Source organism: Protopterus annectens, chromosome 7.part0 (assembly GCF_019279795.1).
Source record: "Protopterus annectens isolate FY-2018-M chromosome 7.part0, PAN1.0, whole genome shotgun sequence".
NCBI classification, from domain to species: Eukaryota; Metazoa; Chordata; order Ceratodontiformes; family Protopteridae; genus Protopterus; species Protopterus annectens.
This window is the reverse complement of record NC_056739.1, coordinates 210,849,430-210,870,045: the sequence shown is the minus strand read 5'-3', so window position 1 is coordinate 210,870,045 and position 20,616 is coordinate 210,849,430. Positions and strand designations below refer to the sequence as shown.

Here is a 20,616-nt window from a genome sequence, read left to right as displayed (position 1 = left end):
TTTCTACTGGTGTTTTAGGTCCCTCTTCCCTTGCCTATTTCTATCCGTCTGATAGTGGTTGAACTGGGCGGATTATTGGATCATCTGATGATATTGATCACTGGTGTGGTACAACTGTGCAGCTATTTGTCAGGGTGCTGATCTCAGTGGAGTGGATTGGGGGCCTTACATAGTTTGTTCTGTGTGGTTCTTCTGTTTGGGAAGGGGCAAATTCTGGATGGGGTTGGTTGTGAAAATCCTGATCCAAGGGGTTGAGGTCCATGTTGTAGAAGCATCTGTTACCATCCTGGTGATGATCCTGATGTCTGTTGTGGTAGCTTTTGGCCAGCAGGTCTCCTGTTTACATAACTTTGTCCAAAACTGTTGTAAGATCTGCAAGCTCCTCTGTACCTCTTGAATGGTTTGTGGTTATCTTGGGCACAGGAGTCTGGGTTTTGGTGATCTTGTCTGTCCTTTTCCATTTTTCTGATTTCTGTTTCTTTGGTCTTGGCTGCAAATTTGATTACATTTTCTTCAATTTCTTTAATTTTTTTCTTGGCTAGCTTCATCCTTTACACAAAGTTGTTTCTGTCCTTGGATCTCCACTGAGGTATTTTCCTGATGATTTTGATTGTGTTTAAGGAGTCATTGCCTCAGTTCTGTTTCCTTGAGAGTGTTGTTCCAATATTTTATGAGCTCCTATTCCGTGTTGTTCTAGATACTTTTTTTTTTTTTAAAGTACAGCAAGTCCTCTAAGGACCAGTTTCTTTTCCTGGATGTTTCTAAAATAGAGTTTGTCCAATTATAAGGCCTTCATCTCTTCTAGTTGCTTTTCAAAGTCAAAATAGCTGGTGATGTTTGAGGAGGAACCTGGTCCTTTTTACCTTTCTCCCTGCAGTTCCCCTCCTATGATAGTGGTGTTTCCTGCTAGAGTCAGGGCATCCAGTCAGTCTTCAAACCTGGAGCTGTTGACTTTTATTGCCGTGGTTCAGTTGTCAGTGGGGCTCTCACTTACTGTCCCTCAGCTGTGGTGGATTCACAGGATCCTTGAGATGAGTAATTTCAAAAGAAAAAGTGCTATAAAAATGGTCGTGGGACAGAAATAATCCATCTTGGGGCTCTGAAGTCAGATAACCAAGAAAAACAAACTAATAGCAGTGGTTAAGTCCTGAAAGTTCCAATTAAAGGCTGTAAATATTTAAGAGAAGTCAAATGTTTCCAGAAATCCATCCATCCATGACCCTTTCTCCCCCCCATTTTTGCACATGGGCTCGAGGTGTCCAGTCACAATGACAATCAGCTAGAGTTAAGGTTTACACAACCAGCTGGCTAGCCTTGCCATGGTGGTTCTTCCACGCCACATACTCATATGCACGCTAACACCTGTGGCCAACTTAGAGTGTTCAATCCACCTACTGCATGTCTTTGGAATGTGGGAGGAAAACGGAGCACCTGGAGGAAATCCACTTGAACACAGGGAGGACATAAAGTCAGCACAGAAGGCATCCCAGCTGACAATCAAACCGGGAACCCTCTGGCTGTATGATGACAACACTATTTGCTGCACCACTGTTTCCAGAAATGAGGTTTTTAAAAGTCCAACTTAATGCTGATTGCCCATGTGCAACTGGCATGGCTTAGAGAACTATTGTATCCTATATTAATGACTAGACTGATGAACTAAATATTGTTAGGCATGGAACAAATAGAACAGATTTAGGAAATGATGCATCTGTTTTCTGCAAAGAGCATTCAACTCCTATGAAAGATGATGAGGCCCTTGAGAACTATGGAATGGTTGATGCAAGTACTCGGCAATCTGAGGATCCGGTTTGTTTAGAAGGAAACAAAAGAAAGAAAGGAAGAAGTTCTCAACAAATAAGGAAGAAAACAAAACTGATTAATGACTGTAAAGGAAAGAGAATACGTAGTAAAAAGGACACAGATTTGTTATGTATCACACAGGTTACAGGGAATGAAGATATCTGTCTATCAGAAAACCCTCAGTCTACAGAAAAAGGCATCACCTTTCCAATGGAAAAGGTAGAAAAAAGAGGCAAGGGGCAGGTGAAAAGGAAGAAATCAAAACTGAACGTGGAAGGATTGAAGAACATTACTGTAAGAAAAAAGAAGAGAGACAGATGTTGACTAGATGGCTCAAGCTATGGATTTACAGTGCGAGCTGGATGAGAATTTTAATACGCAATGAAAACAGTGGAATTATTAATAAGACTAATAGTGATGAAGATCTATCCTTTGTAACAATTGCTAGAGCTGAAATGACTGTATTAGAAGCTGAAGATTCTTCAGAGATGGTCAGCAAAGATACTATTGTAATTGGAGATTCAGTTATTAGAGGAACTGATACTTATATTTGCAAAGATGATAATGAACATTAAGTAGTGTTATGCTTGCCAGGAGCAAAAATAGAAGATGTGAAACGAGCCTTTGAAAGCCTTAATGTAAGGAAGTATGGATCTGTTTTTATTCATGTTGGTACAAATTATGTCTTAGTCAGGAACTGACAGCCCTTCTAGATAGTATAGCTGGTGTTAGGACATATTTTTCACAAATCACCTATAGAAAGGATAGTCGGGTCACTGTGAATGAAAAGATTTTTGGATAAACACCTACATGGAAAAATGTCCTGTTTTAAAAAATGGAAATGTGTAGAGTATCCAAGCCTTCTTTTGGGCACACATGTTCAGTCAGGATGGTGCGCATTTGTCTAGATCAGGGAAGAGAATTTTTGCAGCAGATATTTTGCAATATTTGACAAACACTAGCCAGGATTTTTACCAGGTCAAAAATGTAACCATTCACAGATGGCAACATCTGATGCATCTCTGACGATTGTTAATGCTAGGAGCATTAATAATAAAGTTTTTTTATTAGAAAATGTGCTACTTTCCCACAAGATTGATGTTATAGTTTGTGAAACATGGTTAAAGAACAATGACTGGAAACCATTTCTGTCAGGGTATAAATGTTTTTACTGTAACAGACATTATAACAAAAAATGAGGTGGAGGTGTTATGATAGGGATTAAAGATAGCTATGAGACTTGTGATTATTACATGTTCACTGATAACACCAATACTATAGATTGTGTAACTCTGACAATAAAGACAACCCTGGAACATATAACAATTGTTGGAGTGTACAGACCACCAAAGTCAAGTGCAGATGACCTAGAGGAATTCATGCATTTCTTACATGAAACACAGGCGGGAAGAATAATATTAGCTGGGGAATCAATATTATTTCTGTCTTTTTCTGGTAAATTTAACAACGTTAGTAAAGAAATTATTCACGGAGTATATTCAGGAAAAACAAATGCTTCAGATTGTAAAAAAAACTACCAGGTCACGGAATATACTAGATATTGTTTGTGTTCCTAAAGAAATTACTGTAACTTCAAGTCAAGTTTTACCACCATTGATGTGCAGTGATCATGGGGTCTCAAAGGTTAATTTGTTGCTAGATAATTCTGCCAAACTGAAATCTAAGCCAATGCACAGAAGGTTAATTACAGATTATAGGGAAGCAAAAAAGTTGCTATATAAAACTAACTGGAGTGAGGTGTTCATTGGAAAAACTGCAGATGGAATGTGGAAAGTTTTGAAAGAGAAATTGAGTGCAAAAAGTAAAAAAAAAAAAAAAAAAAAAAAAAAAAAGTTTAACATCAGGATCTAGGCACGTAACATCCGGGGGGTATATTTCCATAAGAACAAGATACCTGATTAAGGTGAGAGACAAAAATATAAGAAATGGAAGAGAGGTTGAAATACAACTTTGAAAACTGAAATAAATGAGCTGGACAAACAGATTAAACATAGTGTTAGACAAGATCAAGAAAATTTTGAAGAAAATTTATATAAAAGATATTGAGCATAATAGGAAACCATTTTATAGATGCATAAGATGTGGAAGGAGTAAAGATACACAAACTGATAAACTGTGTGCAGATTCTAAAATTTATTCTCGGACACAACAGATAATAGATGTATTTACAAAATCTTATGCAACACAGTTTGGCTCCACAAAAGGGGTGGTAAGTTGTCCTAGTGACATCCAGGTAATCCCAGATACTGGAATCAAATTAGATTATATTGAAAAAGAACTGTGCAAACTGGATCCAAACAAAGCACAGGGAGGAGATGGAATAAGTAACAATGATTTGAGAACACTTAAGAACTTACAGTGCCATTACATCTATTATTCACTAGGTCATATAAATATGGGGAGATTCCTCAAGATTGGAGATGTGCACTTATTAAACCTGCCTTTAAGGGAAAGGGGAGTAGGACAAACGCAGAATCATATAGACCCTTAAGTCTACTTTCATGTTGTGGAAAAAGAATGGAGAAGGTAATACTGGATAAGTTATTGTCAGAAGTGGCTAGGTTGGGACTTGAAACCATATATCAGCATGCATGTGTTGAAAATAGATCTATTACCACCTGTAACATGATGTTCTGTAACAATATAATAACAGCAATGAATGAAACATTGTGATGTGATTTATATAGATTTAACTTCAGCATTTGACAGGGTCATGCACAAAACACTGATCAATAAATTAATACAACTAGGTATTGATGTACTGTTGATAAGATGGATAGCTGCATGGCTTGCAAATAGGACATGGCACGTATCGCACACCAACTGGACAGGTGAAATCCTTTGTTACAGTCAAGGTGTCCCACAGGGCTCTGTACTAGGCCCTTACTTGTTTAGATTGTATCTTTCAGACCTTACTTTTTCATCTGAGTTGTTCTACAGTCTATATGCTGACGACCTGAAATTGGGTCAACTGATTACAAGTGTTACAGATAAGGCATCTCTGCAAAATAATTTGACTAAATTGATCATTTGGGCACAGGAGAATAATATGTTGATAAATACATCAAAAACTAAGCATATGAGATTTGGGAGACATAAATTGAAAAGTGAATATTTAATACAGCACACAGTGATTGAAACTGTAGACTTATTTACGGACCTGGGTATATGGGTAGATTCAGCTATGAGTTTCTCTAATCATATCAACCAATTGGCTAATGATAGTTCTAGAACTATAGGTTATATAAAAAGATTTATAAAGTCTAGGAAATCAAACATAATGAAGTCATTGTTAGTAACATTAGACCCAAACTTGAGTATGGAATAACAATATGGAAACCCTGTAGGAAAACAAGCATGAATAAACTGGAGAGAGTACAGCGGGAATATACTAAGGGCATCCATGGATGTGAAAATCTAAGTTCTTGTGAATGACCAAAATATCTGAACTTGTACAGTATCTCTTACAGATATTTAAGAGGAGATCTTATTCAGGTATATACGGCATTTAGGGACAACTACCTCTGGCAATGTTTGTGGTTATCAAAAAGTACTAGAGAATCATCGGATAACCTATGTAGAAGATTCTATAGGAATGAGAAGTGTACTAATTGGTTCTCTGACAGAGTAGCTGATGCTTGGAACAAACTACCAAATTACATTAAAGCAAGTACCAGTTTAGATATTTTTAAGAACAGCCTGGACATTTATTATGGGATCAAGTGTTTTGGCATACTGGCAAGCTAGAACATTTGTATGTATGTATGCATGTATGTATGTATAGAGGTTTAAACATCCAGATCTTTATTCAAGGATGGATAAGCACTATTGTGTACATCATTATTGTAGCTATATTACATTTATGTAAGGCTCAGTCAGAAGGAGGAATGGTCACTGTAAGATATGCAGTCTCTAGTTGGTTGAGCTTGGGGGGGGGGCAAGGGAGTGTATGAGCCTCCCAGGGATCCCCGAATCAGATACTTTAGAAGGAATGGGACAACTGAGAAACAATCTTGAGTGGGGGCGTTTCCTAGTAACTTCTCCTCTTATAAAGTAATGGAGATTTGTTTAAAACAGACCTTTAGAAAATGTCATGGAATTTTAAAAGGGAGTAATCTATCCCATTAGATGAATAAGCCTTAACTATGGCTTGCCAACATGCTAAAATTGCCATTGATCTTATTTATTACAGAAAATTTATTTTTCAGAAATATCTTTTTGATAAATCTTTCTTTAGAAGACTTAACTAGGGTAATGGGGAATACAATTTTGCAGTGCTTGTTTCCTGTGGATTCATCAGCTCAATCACCAAAAATGATTTATTAAAGATCTCCCCTCCCAACAGACATATAAGATAATTCTCATCCCCTGGAACTGTCGATTTTACAGAGTCTCAAGTATAAAAACAATCATAGATCCACTTGTCAGGAATTTTGTAAAAGACATCTAACCTAGAGGTCATCCAAGAAACAAATGAGGAATAATATCACTCATCAAGTAATTTACTTAAATTGAAATGAAAACTGTTCTTAAAAAACACCAGTTGTGATATTACCAATGATCAGCGGACTAGTGTTAGGTGTCACTACTCAATCTAAGTTAGGAACCAAGGGGGGGGAATCTAAGTAAAAAACAATGCTTCATGTGATCTACAAGAGTGAAGTAAGTGTGGCTCCAGTTATTTAAGTTGACCTTCTTGATTATCCACCCACTTTATAAGATGGAGGGGGGTCACTGAGAGTCTAAAATTAGTCCAGGTTACAACCCAGATAATCCACTTTTATGGGACAGCAAAGAGATTACCAGGAATTTGTTGTGTGTACCTAAATAAATATCCGTTTTTCAAGGATCAGTTCTAAGACAATAAAACAAGGATTCCCTTATTCATAAATATTGTTTGAAACTGGTTCAGTACATTGTGTGAACTTAATTGTCCACCTGCTTTTATGAGGTATATGTGTGGGTGGAGTTTGCCACATCTAGGAGTGGATGGCAGCTGAACGTGTGGGTTGGTACTTGCAGATCTTTTTTGGCATGCTCCCCCCACACACACACACACACACACTGCTGTTTTTTTTCCTGGAGGAGTTCCTACCCAAAATAATTTGCTGATTATTTAAGTCATAAACCTCTACTTGTAGATGCTATCCAGGAGCGAGTAGCCGTATATTTGGTGGCTACTTGTAAATAAGCATTAATGGCCTGAACCTTGGGCTGCCCTCATTTGTGATCTTATCTGTGTATGTCCCACCTCAGAGCCATGGAAGCAGTAGATGTGTAAAAACTGCCCTGTTAAAGCTTTGGAAAGCCTCCATCAGTGACAAGGACTATCCAGTGCAGGAGCAAGTGTGAATCCTTCACTTCAGCTGCTAAAAGAATAAGAAGGACCAAAGAAATGTTATGTTGGCTAAAACATGCATAAACATATAATTATAATAAATCTATTTAAAATAAAAAAACTTCCAATTTTAAAAAGATGAGAACCAGTTGATCTGCCTCGGTAGTGCAGAGCATATGTACTTAAAAAAAAAAAAAAAAAAAAGGGGACCCTTCGACCTAGTATGAGCCATGTGAGGCCAATGGAATGCTGCAAGGAGAATCATGCCAAGCAAAACAGAGATAATAAAACCATTAACGAAGAAAGAAAACATTGTGCAGATGAAAGAGCTAGTCTAGAGTTAGGATTTTGGAACTGAGGGCAGATTTCAGACTGGAACAGTATTTGTTTAGAGCTGCAGGATATAGGCATTGTGTGTTGAAGTACAGTCAAAAATGCAATGACTGCTGTTGCAGAATCCTAATTCCAGATGAAGTACTTAAGTAATGTAGAATATGGCCTTAAACCAGCTTTTTGCAGTGCCAGAAATGGAAATTGAACAACACTCCTGTTTCTCCTGTTTGACTACTGTCTGCAACCTGGGAAGAAAAAAAAAACACACACAGTAGCAAACAGAAGTTGAAGACATCTACCCAAACTTGCATCCAAGTAATACCTTGGTAAGAGCCTGTTAGAGAGAGAGATATGGAGAAACTTGACCAAGCTCTTTAATGGCTTTCTGCTGTCGCATATTATGCATCTTATATGGCTGGTGTTTTAAACTCTTCTTAGTAAATGCCAATGGTGTACGTCATGTTTATGCTTCTAAAAAAATCATAGTTACCTTTTCAAATATTGTAATCAGCACAAATTATACAATTTCTAACCTGCCACATTGTTTACACAAAGTAAAGTTCAACACATCAGACTGGGCATGCATCACTTCACAATTTTATTTATTGGTCTCAGAATCAAATTAAACATCTGATGTCCTTTTCATTCTTCAGTGAATGGGATTCTGATCTGATCCTCCGATCCGACTCTGCCACATAATAGAGCTCCTCCCTCTACCCATAATGCCTGTGTCCATCCTCAATACCCCAGATCTTGTTTGCCGCCATCATGCTCTGATGCAGAGTCCCTCGCTCAAGCGATTATATTAGTGATTTGAAAGTTCTGTTTGCCTAAATATTTTTCTTTCTGTTGTTTCTCAACCACCATCTAAGTTTTTTCGATACAGTGGCAGGTTCCATATTGTTTTCAATAGTATTCTTCTTATTTTTACCACCGTTGGTATTCTCTACCTTACCGTTTACCGCATGGTAATTCGTCCATTTACCACATGGTAATTCATGATTACCAGTGCTGGTAATTTTTCTTCCTTCCCTTTCTAACACTTTTTTTTTTTTTTTTTTAAGAAAAGATTTTATTGGAGTGCTGTTGATTCTTTCTTCTGCAGTCATAGCTGACAAACCAACAGGATTCAAAAAATGCACTTTTTTCAGGCATAAAATCCCTAACTTGGATGGTCACAAGGAGTGCATTTATAGTCTCTGAGCCAACCATCTGAATACTTATTGCAATATTTGTGCTGCATTCAATTGCAGGGCATTAGCTGACAAAAGCAGCAAACTTATTTTAAAAGGACTTCTTCCTCCTGCTTCAACACCTACTTCTGGGGCTCAAACCCCCTGTAAAACTACTAAATCTGCTCTTTCTGAGAATAGAAGATGCTCTCTGAATAAGTCCCCTAAGACTGAGGGCCACTCAAGACTAACGTAGCTGGGGACTCTGTCCCATTCGTTGAGGAAGAATGAAATTTCCCGCTTATCCATCCCCCTTCCTTAAATCATCTGGTAGAACCTGCTGGATTATTTATTGAATTCATAGGTTTGAGCCCTATCCTTTTCAGCTCTCCCTTTCTCTATCTAATTTATATAAGGATTTTATGATGACAAACTCGATGTGAGGTATTGAGGCTGGACAAGGGCATTATGGGTAGAGGGAGGAGTTCAAGGGTTGGATCCAAAGTCTAGATTATGCCACTGTGCTGGATCAGAGGATCGGATCCAAACTCATTCGTTGAGGAAGAATGAAAATGAACAACACAGGTGCCTAGTTATGGTGAGTACACAACTTAAAATTTTATCACTGTTACTGCATAGCTTTCAGTTTTATTGCTCTGAAGTCTATACTGAAACCAGGACAATTTTCTGCTTCCCTGTTCATCCTTATTTCACTGCAGAGTTGACTTTTTTTAATCGTAATCAGTTGTGGTATTGTATTGCTGTATTTCTCATTTCCTCACACAAGCATGTTTAGTGTGTTGCAAGGAGTTCTTCTTATACAAAGATTTAAAAAATGAAATTGTTATTTCCTACTAATACAAATTAGTAGCACTCTGTAGTGCTGCATTCAGTTGCTGCTAACTTAAACATGTATCACACTGTCTAACAACTAACTGCTGATATTCTGCCGTAATACTACATCTCATTGAAATGTATCCAAGCAGCCTAGTTTCAACATGGTAGGTTTAATGAGTTATTTGCTGCATTATGGGTGCAAATTCTTGCACAGTATTTGGAGTTAATTTTTCCTGTAACTTTGTTCTGGTTCAGTTTACCACACCTTTTCAATGAGAGCACTTCAGTTTTGCAGCCTTCTTAATTTATTCTGGACTATCAAGTCTTAAAGAAGATCTGAGAGTATACCTTTCACTTGGTCCAGCATGAAGTTCTCCTTTCCTGATGGCCACACACAATGGAATGGTTTGGACTTGTGCCTTTGTGAATAGTCTACATTATGTTTACAGGTGTTTTGTAAATGCTTGCACAGCCCTGTATTACAACACTTATTTTTTTTTTTTTTATTATTACCGTGAAGTTGTGTACAAAGTGCTCAGGCAGCTGATTTGAATCAGTATTCTGTTAGTTTACCTTCTGTCATTGTAGAAATACCAAATGGCAAATTGTGATACATAGCAGAGTTATCCATTCTAATACTTTAGATATTGATACAAACACAGGAACAAAACACAAACTTGGCTGTGCGTAGATGCATGACAGCTATATTTTTATAACCAGCAATTCTAATAGCCCCAAAACTCTCATACTAATTGCACCATATCCTCCCTGTGAGACATAAGTGGGCATTAGGGTAAGTCTCAGGACATGCTTGAATATTGCTATATTTTGCCAAGCACTGTGAGCAATGGCATCATATCTGGTTCACATGTGGATAAGAACCAAGCACCCCAACTGCATAGCTAGGTGACAAATGGGGAAACTTTTGTACTGGGTACAAAGGAACTGCATAACACATTGTCTAATGGCTCAATATTTCATTTACATGGGGGGCTGCACAGGACACTCAGGATATCTTATCTGGAAGTGTGTGTGTGTGTGTGTGTGTGTGTGTGTGTGTGTGTGTGTGTGTGTGTGTGTGTGTGTGTGTGTGTGTGTGTGTGTGTGTGTGTGTTGAACAGCACTTCTGCAGTACAACACGATTGCGCCAGTTCTTTGAATAATGATTATTAATTATGTCATATCTTGTCATAAAACTAAAGACATTATTCCTTTTATTAATTAGTATGCAGCTGAGATGTGGTAACCAAATGCATTCTGATCTCTCTTATTTTTTTTCAGAGGTGAAAAGGTCCATGTATTTGGGTTTGAAGTATCAGAGGATGAATTTCGGGCAGAGTTACCAGAAGACGCAGATTCATGGTAAGTCTATTATTCACTGTACACTTCAGGGTACACTCATACTAGTAAATTCTGAGCATGCATACCATCACAGTAGTGACCGCACTGATTCAAGACTGGTAGCAAGCGTATATGTTAAAGGCCAGATTGAAGATCCCACAGTTGGTCACACACAACAAAATTTCTTAAATGGCTTAATTTACACACGGCACCTTGTGGAAAAAAAAAATCCAAAAGTCAGCATACACAATTCTAATAATTATAGTAATAGCAGTGGAAACCTTTAGGGTTTAGGTTATTGGCAAAGACATTGCCTACAAAACATATTATGGGGATGGACAATGTGAACCTGATAAACCTACCAATGTAACAAAACAAGCATAGGAAAAAATGAAGGCGTTATTGATTAATGCTAGGAGCCTAAACAAGAAACTCCACTCCTTACAGCCCTTCTCACCATGGAAGACATTGATATCTTGTTGTGACTGAGACATGGTGTAAAATAGACGAGAGCAGTCCAGCTGTGCAGGACTATAATGTCTTCCATATATTTAGACCAGCTTCTGTGCAGAAGAAATAAAAAGGTGGAGGTGTGTCAGTCTACATTCAAAAGAGACTAACATCAAGGTGACAAGACCTTGATGCAGTAGAGCTTCTTCATGTCTAAATTACTATCAGAAAGGTCCCATACCTTATATTACCTAACTACAGAACTCTCTGTATGCCCAAAGAAAGACGCACTGCCTTTCTGCAGGAAATAGAATCACTGGGTATTAAACCCAGTACCATTTTTGTAGGTGATATAAACTGTTCAACTGTAGGCTGTAACACCTGTACCAGCACTAGTGCACAAGCACAGAGATGCTTGGACTTTGTCATTACAAATGCCCCAAAATCAACTAGTCAGAATATCCACTGGGGGAATAACATCTTGGATCTTGTCCTTACTAATGTGGGAGCATCTTGCAGCATCCCTGGTATATCTTCATCACTTGTTAGGTCTGACCATAAAGTAGTCGTCTTCAAAATAAAACTGAAACCAGAGATTCCTTCCACCCAAGGTACCTTTAGAAATTTCTCTAAAACAAACTACTCACTCCTAAGTGTTAACACATTGGCAAGCTTCAAATCCCCACTAAACCCAGTTAATTCCACAGAATATGCAGAAATGTACACCACCACTCTATAAAAGCATGTAAACAGCTATGTGATTGCATCTGTACCTTAAAGGAACAAGTGCAGGGCAAATGCCAGAATCAAACCCACTTGGTGGAACCATTATATCAACAAGCTTTGTAATAAAAGGAAAATACTTAACTCCCAGAATGTTAGAGCCCTTGTCACTGAAATAAACAAAAAACTCAGGAGCTTAGTAAAATTCACCAAAGCTAAGTCTGAGGCTAAAATAGCTACCCAAGTCAAGGACAGCAATATACAGCAAATGGCAGAAAAAGTACAGTTGTGTACACTTACCATAAATGTAGATGTTAGAGTGTATTCACTGTCATTACATTTGGGTAATCCTGCTGGCAGGTTGCCCTCAGTCGGCCTGAATTCCAGTGTCTTGTATCCTGCGTTGGTTGCTGTCGCCCCTTCCCTGACGTCAGGTCGTAAGGGGTATAAAAGATGCAGCCAACGTCATTTTCTTCAGTCTTTCTTGCCGCGCGGTGCCTGAAACAGAAGCAGTTCACAAGTGCCAGTCGGCCGACTCCTGAGATTTTCGTGTTCGAGTTTCAGATCCGAAGTCTTCATTAAAGCTAAGTACCCCGTTGGGGAAACTTTTTTTCTAGCTCCAGACCGATGTTAGAAAAAGTTAATAATTGTATTTCTTGTGGAAAGCAAATACCTCATAAGGACTTTCATTCTTACTGTATTCCTTGCCTAGGCCCTGACCACAACATTTCAGGTTGTCGGTTTTGTGCTAGATTTAACCAATGCACTATTAAGCGTCGGTATGATTTTGCATTAAACTATTTTGGATGCAGGTTTAATTATCCAGAAATGTCGTCTGATAGCCATCCGACTACCGGAGTTCACAAAAAACGCAAAGAAAAAGATAGACAACCGAGGCCGAAAACCGACGACGAAGCTTCTCCTAAGCCAGTCACCGGTTCACCGGTTCTCAGTGAGGCGCTTTCGCAGCCCCTGACGCCCAACCGAGGCCCAAAACCGACGAAGCTTCTCCTAAGCCAGTCACCGGTTCTCAGTGAGGCGCTTTCGCAGCCCCTGACGCCCGCTTCTTTAGAGTCGCAGGCCGCTACTGACTCCCACGTGGAGTCGGCTATGCAGCTGGAAACTCAAGGTATTGGAGCCTCTGACACTATTCCCTCAGATGGATCCAGAGCCGCTGAGCAGGCACCAGCTTCTGAGAGTGTATTCAGACCTAAACATCAATACATTAAACCAACTTCAGCTTCAAAGGCAAAGACTAAAGCACCTTCAAAGACAAAGAAACAAACTCAAGAGCCACATGGACAGGCCTCCATGCCCAAAAAACAGATGCTCAAAATGGTCGAAGACTTGATTACCTTGATCAGGGGTTCCCATCCCCCTCCTGATAAGAGGCCTAGGCAAGAGACTGACCATGAATCTTCAGATCAGGTTTCTATTTCTTCTGATTCCTCTTCTGATCAGGAATATTCACTTCCCCCCATGAGGATTCTGATGCTGAAGAATCTATTCCTTCAGCTTCTCCTCCTGAAGACTATTCTTTTGGGGAAACCTTGCATACCATGAGGAAGCATTTCCACTGGAAGAGCCAAGATTTTTCAGAATCTAAAAAGAGGCTCAGGGACTTCCTTTTACCTCAACACAGGCCTCTAGCCATTCCACCTGTGTTAGATATTGTAGATTATGTGTTTTTAGAGTCTAGTCTGACCCCTGACTCTCTACCTCCAGCTCCTGTTAAGCCTGACCGATATTACAGGGTTCCTGACTCTCATAAATTCCTTTTCAAAAACCCTGCTGCAGACCCAGAAACTATTTCACAGGGTCCCAAAGGGGATAAGGCTTCCGCTGCAAAAAACCCTACCCCCTCTGAAAGAGATTCAAGGGCACTGGTTGGCTATAAGGGCCTTAAACTGTCAGTTTCATATGCTCAAATATCGGCAACATGTCATTGCTTAAACAGAAAATGTCGTTATACTCTGAATGTGCAGAAAACAAGGAAATGCAGGATTTATTGCATGCAGCTGAACAAGTTGGAAAGCATACTTTGCAATGTGGTTTTGATTATCTGGAGGCCTCCTGCAGGGCCACAGTTATGGGTTCTGTAATTAGGAGGCATGCTTGGTTAAAGGAACAAAATCTGCCTGATCATGTCAAAGTTAAATTATTAGATGCACCTTTACAGCATGATACTTTGTTTGGTGTTAAGGCAGAAGAGGTGTTAAAGAAAATGGAGGACAAAGCTAAATCTATGCAAAATGTCAAAGATTTTTTACAAGTACAGCCACCTAGGTTTAGTAGACACTGGCCTACAAAGAATTGGTCCTTTCTTGTGTCAGACCTCAAAGGGGCTGATTCAAATGCCCTAGAGGCAGATCCCAGGTGCAAGGTTCATACAGGTCAAAGCAATGGGGTGCTTCTACCTCCAAAAGTGGAGAAGACAAATCACAACTATACAGGAAACAATCCCAATGACTTCCCCCTGCCTGCAATAAGCACTTATCTCCTGGCAGCACCCTTAGGGGGAAAAATAGCACTTTTTTCTCAAAATTGGCACATTATAACCCAGGACAAGTGGGTTCTAAACATAGTGTCACAAGGCTACAAGTTCCACTTCCATACCCTGCCAAAGGCAAATGGTTGGCCAGATCTGCCAAAAAATCAATGGGCAGAGGCAAAAAACAAGTCTCATCCCTCATGGACATGGGGGGCCATTCAACAAGTACCAGAGCAAGAGCAGGGACAAGGATTTTACTCAAGACTGTTCTTGGTGCCCAGAAAGGACAAAGCCTGGAGACCAATACTGGACCTATCTATTCTAAGCGCATTCCTGGATATACCAAAATTCAAAATGTTGATCTTGCAACAGGATCTGCCCATGCTGTGCAAGAAGGCTTGGCTCGTGACCTTAGACCTAAAAGAGGCATACCTGCATGTCCCAATCAGGCAGTCATGCAGAAGATACCTCAGATTCAAGGCTGGCTCAATGCATTACCAATTCTCTGCACTGTCCTTTGGCTTATCTACTGCACCCAGGGTCTTTACAAAATGCCTTGCACCAGTAATTGCATTCTGCAGACAAAGAGGAATACAAATATATCCTTACTTGGACGACTGCCTAATTCAAGCTGAGAACAAGGACATTCTACTACAGCATCTGGCGTTTGTGAAAAGACATAACATGCCTAGGGTACACAGTCAACGAAAAGAAATCAAAACTAGTACCCTCTCAAGAGATAATATTCCCAGGTGCAAGCTTAAATACAACTGCCCAGATGGCTTATCTCACGCCAGACAAACAAAGGCAACTGACTACTTATTTCAAAATATTGGTAACAAAGGCCCAGTTATCTGCAAGAAAAGGTATGCAGGCTTTGAGCTTCATGGCATCCTGCATCCTACTAATTCCATATGCAAGACTGCATATGAGGAAACTTCAATGGTACCTAAAACGTGTCTGGACGCAACATTGCCACAGCCTGGAAACAATGATTACTCTCATTCCCTGCCTGCAACAGGAGTTTTGATGGTGGGCGAAGGCTTGTCACCAAAACAAGGGACAGCCACTCACATTACCTCTAGTCAGGCAGAAACTAACAATGGATGCATCAGATTATGCCTGGGGGGCCCACATGCCAGGAAGATGCATTCAGGGCACATGGCCCACAAACCAAATGCATCTACATATCAATCAAAAAGGGATGCTAGCTGTTCAAAATGCCCTGACAGCCTTCAAGGACCTACTTCATCCGGGACAACTACTGATAAAGACCGACAACACCATGGTCATGTGGTATATAAACAAGCAGGGGGAGGCACACATTTTTACCCCCTTTACAGACTAGCCATGGCTTTGTGGGACAAAGCATTGACTTACCAAGTTCATCTGCAGGCACAATTCCTACCAGGAAAGGAAAATACTCTGGCAGACAAACTAAGCAGAAACCTCATGGATCCCCACGAGTGGCAGCTGGATCCACAAGTCTTCAGCATGATAATAAGGAAATGGAGATGCCTGGATGTAGATCTATTTGCCTCCCCTCACAACTACCAACTAAAAAGATTCTGCACAAGGACTTATCACAGACAAGCATGGAAAGTAGATGCCTTATCTTTCAACCGGAAAAACCTGTCAGTATATGCCTTTCCTCCACTGCCTCTCCTCCCCAAGGTACTCCTAAAGGTCAGACAGGAGAAGCCAAAGGTGATACTGATTGCCCCAGATTGGCCCCGCCAGTACTGGTATCCGATCTTAAGGAACCTGTCTCTGTGCCCAGCCTGGACCTTACCTCAAACATCCCATCTACTATCCCAGCAAAACAATCAGATCCTGCACAGCCAACTCAGGACTCTAAACATGGCAGCATGTCGGATAATGTAGCCATACAAAGCACACCTCTCAGTAAAGCTGTGATGGATGTCATTTTGGAAGCCAGAAGGCCTAGTACTAGGAAATCTTATGCTGGAAAATGGAAGAGATTTTGTTCTTGGAACAAGGAACTGATACAGCTGTACCAAATATTCCTCAGATTTTGCAATACTTAACTGAGATGCTGGACAAAGGCCTATCTTTTTCATCAATTAAAATTCATGCCTCTGCCATTTCGGCTCATTACAATACAGAGCCACCAATCTTTTATCATCCTTTATTAAGGCAGTACCTCAGAGGAGCCAAAAGTTAAGGCCTCCAAGGAGATCACCAATACCTGTATGGGACCTCAATTATGTCTTGGAAAAACTCACCCTGCCTCCTTTTGAGCCAGCTGCTACTGCTGATATAAAGTTTTTATCTTGGAAAACAGCTCTGCTCCTAGGAATAACTTCTGCAAGACAAGTAACCGAGCTACAGGCACTCATGGCTGTGGAACCTTTTATCATTTTTTATCTAGACAGGGTCTCTCTGAGGACAAACCCAACATTATGCCTAAGGTGGTGTCCAGAGTGGCCCTTAACCAAACTATTCATTTGCCAACTTTTTATCCAAATCCACAGAACAAGGGGAAGGGAATTTTGCATTCATTGGACGTACACAGACAGCTTAGATTCTGAATGGACAGAACTAAAGTTTTCAGGAAGACAGAGCAATTACTAGTGGCACATCCTGCAGGATCACAATTAAAGGCTATCTACAAGCAGATTATTTCAAAGTGGATAGGCCACTGCATTCATTTCTGCTATTTACAGCATGGCAAGCCAGTGCCTAAGGGCATTAGGCCACATTCAACCAGAGCTGCAGCCACTTCAGCAGCCTTTCTCAGGGGAGTACCAACCAAAGACATTTTAGAGGCTGCTACTTGGAGTTCAGTGTACACCTTTACAAAGCATTATCATCTGCCACTTTACTCTAAATCCAGGGCAGGCTTTGCCACTGCAGTTCTGCAGGGCCTCGTAGCCACTTCTAATGCTGTTTGGCTCCAGCCTCCCAACCATAGCTTTGGGACTCTGCCCAAATTTAATGACCGCAACAGTGAAACACGAAGAACATAGTACAGTTGTGTACACTTACCATAAATGTAGATGTTAGAGTGTGTTCACTGTTGCAGTCCAGGTTACCCACCCGCCATCCCCCTTATTTCTGCTGGAATTTATCTTTCCTTCTCTGATTTATACAACCTATGTGGTGTATTTGCTTGTAGATGAAGGTAAAGTTTATATTGGTGCATGTAGTTTTATAAATATATATATATATATATATATATATATATATATATAGGTTCACTTTATAACATCGAAATACTGAAATGTCGAATTTCAGTATCTCAAAGCTATAAAGTCGAATGTGTGAAATAGCAAACGTTCATAATCGCGAATTTCACATATGTCGAATATATTTCGAATTCGCGGTTATGAAGTTGCGCTACGTAATGTCCGGGTTTGTGTTTTAGCGGTGCGCGGTGCCATGTGTGGATGTAGGTGTTGTCAGGTAAGTGAGTGTTTTGTAAGGGTTTTGAGTGGGAGTTAGAGTGTGTGTGAGGGATTGGAGAATGTGCGTGTGTGAGTGAGCTTTTGTGTTGTGTTTGTGCGATCTCGGAGTTAGTATATATAAGTAGGGGGGGTGTGGGGGGGTGCAGCCCCCCACATGGAGGGTGCAGGGGGGCTTGCCCCCCAGCTTATGTGTGTGTGTGAGTTGTGTATGAGTGTTTTATTTTGTTTATGTTGTGATGTGGGTGTTGTATGTTTAGTGTAGTGTGTGCGGTGTTTTCGGTTATGTGGTTTCGCGGTTTTTGTTTGTCGGTGTTTTGTGGATTCATTTTTATAGTCTCGAGATACTGAAATTCGATATTTCAGCATTTTGATGTTATAAAGTGAATCCATATATATATACATATATATATATATATATATAAATATATATATATATATATATATATATATATATATATATATATTTATATATATATACACATATATAAATTTTGGCTACCCTTTAGAGGGCATCTGACATCTGGGGCAAGAAAAACTGAAGAAAATGGTGTCGGCTGCATCTTTTATACCCCTTACGACCTGACGTCAGGGAAGGGGCGACAGCAACCAATGCAGGACCCAAGACTTTGGAATTCAGGCCGACTGAGGACAACCTGCCAGCAGGATTACCCAAATGTAATGACTGCAACAGTGAATACACTCTAACATCGACATTTATGGTAAGTGTACACAACTGTACTTTTTCTGCCATTTGCTGTATATTACCCCACTTTCTAATTTTACCCTTACCCTTATGAATACCGGAGACCGAGCATGGAAAAAAACGACATAATAGTAAAAACCCCATAGATCTCCAGCTTTTCAAACACACAATCAAGTAAAGCGTCTAATTATTAATGATAAAAAACAGTACTACTTCCATCTCCAAAACAAACACAGCTATAACCCAAAACAGTTCTGGAATTCAGTTTCCACTCTGTTAAACTCTGGCACCAAAAGCAATCCTTGCCCAAACCTTGACAAAACCTCTGCTGAACTAGCTACCTTTTCAACTCCTACTTCATAGACACTATATCCAAACTTGCTTCCACTTTTCCTGTAGCTACTCACAACAGCAACCCCACTTCTACAAACCATACCCCAGAAAAGCCTTCCCACCAGTCTTTCTCCTTCTTTCACGTTCCCACTTGCACTATTTTTGAACTCCTGCTAAAACTCAAACCCGGTAGCACCGCCCCCAGACAGTTTACCCCCAGAATACCTTCATATGTCTGCCAAATCCATCAGCTACCCCATAAGCATTCTCATAAATAGATCTATTCAAGAAGCCTATGTACCATCCATTTGGAAGAAAGCTTATATCATACCGTTACATAAAGGCGGTAATTCAGACATCTCAAATTTCCACCCTATAGCCATTCTATCTCCTCTTTCTAAAATAATGGAAAAATGTATTAAAATTCAACTCCTGGATTACCTATCCCAAAACCAACTACTGTCCACAACTCAGCATGGATTCCGCCCTGGCCATAGTACTACAACTGCTCTCCTATCCTTCCTAGACACTGTTAACCACATTTGCAATGATTGCAAACTTGTCTCCGCACTCTTTCTTGATCTCTCTAAAGCTTTCAACACCATCTCCCATCCTCTCCTCCTTTCTAAGCTGTCATACCTTGGCTTGTCCACACCTATCCTTAACTGGTTCACCAGTTACCTCACAAACAGGCAACATTCCACCAAATGGTTACACTCTTTCTCTCCTTTTCTCATTACTTCTACTGGAGTTCCCCAAGGATCCATCTTAGGCCCCCTCCTGTTCAGTATTTTTATTAATGACTTTCACTTCACTCTCAGTCATGCATCTGCAGTTCAATACCCAGATGAGTCTACTATTATCTGCTCTGGTAACTCTGAAAACGAACTTCTGACCATCACCCAGAATGCTTTCTCTATTACCGAAACTTGGATGACAAATAATCACCTTGCCCTCAACCCAAATAAAACAAAACTCTTGCTCTTTACGCCCAAAAAGTACCACCATTAATAAGTCTGATTTCATCATTTTCTACTCCAACAAGACTGCCTTAGAGGTAGTTTCCCATACTAAGTTACTTGGCATAACCTTAGATGACAACTTAACCTTTGACCAACACATCCACAACACCATCAATAAAACACACCAAAAACTTGGTACCCTGTACTGACATAAACACTTTTTAAACTACTCTACTATAAAAACACTTGCCCAAACTTTTCTCATACCTTCTCTCTTTTATGGTGCCCCCATTCTGACAAACATCCAGTCGTCATTAAAAAATAAAATGGAGAGCTGCTATAACAAAATTGCTAAATTCGTTACTAGAGCAAAATATTCCTCCCACCGCTGTCACTCATTACAATCCTTGAACTGGCTATAACTCCCATAACACCTAACTTGCATACAACGAGCCACAGCACACAAATTCATCTATAATTCCTCCAAATGCCCAGCCCTGGCTTCAGTTCTGACTCTCTATCAACCAAACTGTTCGCTAAGATCTGAAAATCAATCACTTATCCAAGTTAAGAGACCTAAGCTCCCTGTAGGCCAGTACGTTTACTCTTTCACTGTAGCTAAATTTTGGAATGCCTTTCCACCTTCTCTACGGACTATAAATAATACCCCGTTATTCAAAA

At 39.9% G+C, this 20,616-nt stretch overlaps 1 protein-coding gene across 1 annotated transcript in view; it reads left to right on the top strand.

Moving 5' to 3' along the window:
* The window catches only part of ELP5 (elongator acetyltransferase complex subunit 5), a 912,344-nt gene that overhangs the window by 666,457 nt on the left and 225,271 nt on the right, over positions 1–20,616 (top strand). The window contains exon 3 of the mRNA XM_044076712.1: positions 10,786–10,866. Coding sequence (XP_043932647.1) covers positions 10,786–10,866 — 81 coding nt within the window. The remainder of the gene's footprint in view (positions 1–10,785; positions 10,867–20,616) is intronic.